General features: G+C 42.1%; 1 protein-coding gene across 2 annotated transcripts in view; it reads left to right on the forward strand.

Moving 5' to 3' along the window:
- Positions 1 to 2,252, forward strand: part of LOC119972343 (exportin-1) — an 86,283-nt gene extending 84,031 nt beyond the window's left edge. The window contains exon 26 of one of the 2 annotated variants that reach the window (XM_038808892.1): positions 1,149 to 2,249. In XM_038808892.1, coding sequence (XP_038664820.1) covers positions 1,149 to 1,295 — 147 coding nt within the window. In that variant the 3' untranslated portion in view covers positions 1,296 to 2,249. Of the gene's footprint in view, positions 1 to 1,148 lie in introns of both variants that reach the window. The other variant, XM_038808884.1, reaches the window with a different exon arrangement.
- Positions 2,253 to 6,000: the final 3,748 nt, after the last annotated feature.

Raw genomic sequence — 6,000 nt, forward strand, 5'->3', positions numbered from 1 at the left:
ACATGCCGCCCTAGAATTTGGTGACTTAATGTCTTCTGTTTAAAAGATGGAGATATGTCACTCATTTAACTAATTTATATGAAAAAGAGGCTTATTTGAAGATTTTACTTTACATGGGTGAAGTTATCTTTTTAAATGGACGCCTTAATTAAAACTTGCCTGCCCAACATTAAATACTGTATAAAATTTTACAGATTTGACTAGACCTGCACAACATGCTGCATTTTAACTGCTGAGAATGCAATTCAGAACCAAGAAGTTTAGATTTAAATACTAATCTTCCATTATTGTGGGGTCTGACTGGTTGCTGCGTAAATGTGTATTTATGGCATGGGATGCAAAGCTATGATGCCTTTCATAGAATTTACAGTGCAGAAGAAGGCCATTTGGCCCATCGGGTCCTTTTCCTGTAACCCCACCTAACCTAAGGGCAATTTAGCATGGCCAATCCACCTAACCTGCACGTTTTTGGACTGTGGGAGGAAACCGGAGCACCCGGAGGAAACCCATGCAGATACTGGGAGAATGTGCAGACTCCACACAGACAGTGGCCCAAGCCAGGAATTGAACCTGGGACCCTGGAGCTGTGAAGCAACTGTGCTACCATGCCGCCCTGCAGTGGCGGGATTTGAACCCGGATCCCCAGAGCATTTCCTTGGGTCTCTGGTTTACTGGTCCAGTGACAATATCACTGCGCCACTGCCTCCCTCCACCTTGTATGACAACATAACCCCTCAGTGATTCCAGGCTAGGTTTGCACACGGATGCATATGTGCAGGAAGTAATAAGGAGTACTCAATTTGTAAATTTGTCCAAGTCAGCTTAAAAATGAAAATGGTAGTTGTGGAAATAACAAGAGCCTCTAGAAAGCCAACTGATCTTCTTAGACTAATGATCCAATGTAAAACATCCATTATAAAACAATCCTACTTCATGACTTGACACAAGTGGAATAGGTTTTTAAAAGTAGTTTTGTATTGATGCAAGTGGGTATGGAATTTGAGATTACTGCTTCTGCCACTGAAGAATGGAATTGTTCCAAGTTGGATATGATTTTCTTTTTCCTCCCTTTCTCTCTCTCTCTCGCTCTCTCTCTATCTTTTCCTCCCCTCCCCAACGTTTGTTACATATGTTGTTTTTGTCTGCAGGAGTTTGCTGGAGAAGATAGTGCTGACTTGTTCTTGGAAGAAAGAGAGGCTGCATTACGCCAGGCCCAAGAAGAAAAGCATAAAATTCAAATGTCTGTTCCTGGTATTCTTAACCCACATGAAATTCCTGAGGAAATGGTTGATTGAGAAATATGGAGTAAACTAAGTTGTGCTATTTCTTCTGTTCAGACACTTACTAGTGTAGCTTTGCAGAAGGTAATTGCACATCTGTGTTGACCAAAAACAATGCCAATATGTGTATATTAAATCCCTTGTCACCTGGTAGCTCTTTTTACTTAGTATGCAATTTCTATGGCAGTTTTCTTGTGTAATACCTTTTTTCCATTGTTATAAATTAAAAGTTTTGTCATCTTTGTTTAGATTTGCATGCAGTTGTATGAATTAAATCACTTTTTAAAGATCACTTGTGCCCCATTTTATGGTTGGGGGGGGGGGGGGGGAGAGAGGAAAGCTGAAAAGTGGACTTTGCTTGTGCCTCTGCTTGCAAAGTGTACAACAGATATAGGAATTATTTTCAGTAATTGATCACCAAACTCTTAAATTAGGTGTGTGTTACTTTGTTGTAGCATAGCCTTTTTTGCAGCCTAGGAATGAAAGTGATCTGTGGAAAACATGTTCAAAGGGTTGTGTGTCAGGCATGTCCCAGTGCTGCTTTTCAATTGTCTTTATGGGTAGTTGAAAGAAATGGTAATGCTTGACTGAATTAATGCAATTCTAGCCAGATAGTTTGCGGCAAGATCATGTGCATATCATCCCAGTGTAAAGCATCTTGAATGACTTGGGAACACAGTACACTTGGTTATTTTTTATGATTTTTTTTTTGTGTATGTATGTGCTGTCGCTTTGTCGACAACAGCTTTTTGTTTTCCTCAATGAGGAGTGTTGCTCATTTGTGAGCCTTCATTAATTCTAAGTGAAAGTGGTTAAATATTTATCGAGTTAGCATAGGCTGCATCTTTATAAACAGCTCATGAAAATACTGATGGCTTTTGATGACTTGTACTAATTTACATTGTTTACCATGCTGTAGTGCTTCCAGAACACTACTTAAGAGCAAAATAAATTTGGTTTACATTTAAAGTATGCCGTCTGACCTTGATATTCCTTGTTTTACTTTCAAATTGATGTGAATTTTCAAAATTGTTTTACGGATGCAATAATAAATTTTGAGGGGTTTGAGTTTTAACAGCACTGATATTTATCCACTAAATCTGGGCCACATTTGCTGCAGTTATTATTGTACTGTAATTGAATTGGATCTTTTGCCTTGGATGTCAATGAGACATGAAATGCCAACTTGTTATGTGCATTAATCATAGAATTTACAGTGCAGAAGGAGGCCATTCAGCCCATTAAGTCTGCACCAGCCCTTGGAAAGAGCACCCTACTTAAGCCCACACCTCCACCCTATCCAAGTAACCCCACCTAACCTCTTGGACACTATCAGGCAATTTAGCATAGCCAATCCACCTAATGTGCAGAATGCATCACAGTTTAATGACACAAACAGGCCATTTAGCCTGTGGTTATGTTCACACCAACTTTCTTCGACCCCTACTTCAACTTATCCATCATCATTCAATTATTTTCTTCCTCGCGTACTTAGTTGGCTTCTCAAATGCATTGATGTTGTTCACTTCAATTACTTTGTGGTATTGAGTTCCACATTCTAACTACTCTGGATTTTTAAAAAATGTTCCTAAATTCCTTATTGGATTTATTAGTAACTTTTATATTCATGGCCCCTATTATTGGACACCCCCATAAATCCCTTGGTCTACTCCATTATTTTATAAACTTACTGGGTCACCTTTTTAATGAAGAAAACAGCTGATGCATGTTCAACATTCCATTCTGGTAGCATTCTTAAAATATTTTTTCACCATTGTGAAATGCTTCTATAATCCTTTTTGTAACATGGTGACATGAACTGCAAAACACTTGTGTGGTCCTTCAAGGTTCCAGAAGTTTAATATTACTTCTCTGCTTTTCAGTTCTAATCTACTAGAAATAAACCCAGGTGCACTCTTTTGCATTTTATCTAACCTTGTTGATTTGTGTCATGACTTTTAATCTGCGAATTTGTACCTGTCCCTTTGCTCCTGTGCCCCAGTTACTCTTGTGCAATACGTGATTTCCTTATGAATATCTTCTACTAAAGTCAACATCTGATATGATCAGGGATCTATACCTAAAGTATTACCCAGACTGTTTTTGTCTTCAAATTTCCAATATTTTTACTGGTGCTGCTGTTCATTAAAGTAGTGGTGAACTGCAGGTGTTGGTGCATCCATTTTGTTTCAACCTTCATTGGCTCGGGGTTGGGCAATCTTTATGTGGGAAAGCAATGATATGTCATGCCATATTCATTGTTTCTCATTCAAAAGTGTCTTAAATCTAATGTGAGAAGGGTTTAGCAACTTGGAGTAAAAACAACAAATGCTAGAAATACATGGGTCTAGCAGCAGCTGTGGCGAGAGAAACAGCTAATGTTTCAGGTTAGGACAACAGAACTGGAGGGAAATAGCAGCAAGTTAGATATTGGAATGTCATTTTCTGCTGCATTGAACCACTTGGATAAATGGTCATTCTGCTCCTGCAATGGTTAGTTAGAGTTGATATGGGAAGGGTTCTTTATTTTAGGTCAATAAGCAAGTTCTGCAGGATAACTGGTGGTGGAGTGCAGTTGGCTCGCCTGAAATTGCAGAAGCTCAAAAACACACCAGAAGTGTTTTTTTTCTTTTCTTAAAACTTTTTTATTAAAAAAACAACAACTAGAATTTTTAAGTCCAAGATCAGAGAATGTATAGATTTATGAAGAGTAGGTCACATAGGGCAGAACAAGGCTAGCAGTGTGGGTTTAATTCCTGTACCGGTCTCTCCAAACAGGCACCGGACTAGGGGCTTTTCACAGTAACTTCATTTGAAGCCTACTTGTGACAATAAGCGATTTTCAATTGAACTTCCCCTTTGCACTTTGTTGTTTAAAAACTAAATTTAGGACTTCCGGTTGCGGCTATGCCTGGGTAGGTCGCACGTTCGGCAGCTCCCGCCGAAAATTGACATTTGGGCCCTTTTAAGGAGCCCCAGTGGCACTTGGTTGAAGATTCTCGGGGTGGGAAGACAGCAGTAAGGTACCCCCAGCACTGTATGGAGTGGACCAGGAGCGGTGTGGTCAAAAAAGGGGCATTAGAGAGGAGAACGGGTGCGAAAAAGCAAGATGGCGGCGGGCGGAGACCAGGCAGTGTGGCTCAATGGTCACGGGAGCAGCAAGAGTTTCTATGAAGCTGCTTTGCGGAATTGAAGGCAGAGATGTTGGCCCCTATGAAGGTGTCGATAGAAAGGCTGGTAGAGACACAGAAGATGCAGGGGACAGCGATTAAAGAGGTGCAGCAGAAGGCCTCTGATAACGAGGACGAGATCCTGGGCCTGGCAGTGAAGATGGAGGCGCTCCATAAAAAGTGGCAGGAGAAATTCGAGGATCTGGAGAACAGGTCGAGAAGGAAGAATTTGCGGATTTTGGGTCTCCCTGAAGGTGCGGAGAGCCCCGATGCTGGGGCGGATGTAGCCAAGATGCTGAGTACTGTAGCCACCTAAGATGGACACTGGGCTACAAAATGGAGAACTGCTAAGGCTGCAGGGAGAAAACAGTCTTAGCAAGGACAAGCAGTTTGCAGAAGGCTAATTAGCATTCTGCACGTACAGAAACCAGTTTATGGCCAGGTGCAGAATCTCAGCTAAAGGTGTAAATGGCAACAACGATTTACATAGTAGTGAGGTGATCTAGATCCAGGCCCACACAATAGAAACATTTAGGTTTGAATGGATACTTTGAGTAGACGCCCAGACAAAACGGCACCATAAGTATCCATCACAAAGCACCAAAGAGACCACCCCACCCATCGAGAAGCGACCCTCAGATTGGGGGGTTTGGAAAATATCGATTGGGAGAAGACCCAATCGATATACAGCAGGTAGAGACCGCCCCGAAGAGGCACGGACTTTGGGGGGGGACCTATAAAAGTAGACCCCGCACATGGTCCGGTCTGTTGTCTTGGCTCCGGCTCTCTGCTGTCTTCATCGCTTTGCTGATACATTGCATCCTGACTCCAGTTCCATCACCAGCCGTTGAGCCACCAGCCATCGAACTGTAAGTTTCACCACAACGATCGCTCCGTGAGCCAAACTTGCTAGACCCTGACGACCTTTAACACTCTGAGAGTTGCAGACCAAGAACGGGACGAAGGCCTCGCTCCCTGACCTTGCCTGTTCCTGTTTAGATAAGTATTTTAGTCGTTTAGTTTAGAAGTAACTTCGTCTCTTTAGCGTATGCATGTGTATTTATTATATTTGTTATAATAAATATCAATCGTTTGAACTTACTAATCGGTGTACAGATTTATTACTTTGAACCTGACCTTGATATACTTGTGAGGTGTCTAAATACGGCACCTGGCGACTCCAAGCATAATTACATACACAGAGCTGTAGTAGTGTTAAGCACACGGCCTTTAAACGGAGGCGTGTTAATACACTCCAATAAAACGTGTAATACACTCAAGTAAAACGTGCAACAGTACACTGATGGGCGCAGGAGCCTTACCAAGGCCCTTGGAGCTGGATGGGGCGCACAGAGTCCTGGCGAGGAGACAGAGAGCGAATGAGCTGCCGAGAGCTGTAGTGGCGAGGTTTCACCGTTACACCGACAGGCAGCGCGTCTTGAGATGGGTGAAGAAGGAGCGGAGTAGCAGGTGGGAGAATGCTGAAATTTGCATTTACCAGGACTGGAGTGCAGAGCTGGCCAAGAAGAACATAGAACATTACAGCGCAG

This window comes from Scyliorhinus canicula, chromosome 1, assembly GCF_902713615.1.
Source record: "Scyliorhinus canicula chromosome 1, sScyCan1.1, whole genome shotgun sequence".
Classification (NCBI taxonomy): Eukaryota; Metazoa; Chordata; class Chondrichthyes; order Carcharhiniformes; family Scyliorhinidae; genus Scyliorhinus; species Scyliorhinus canicula.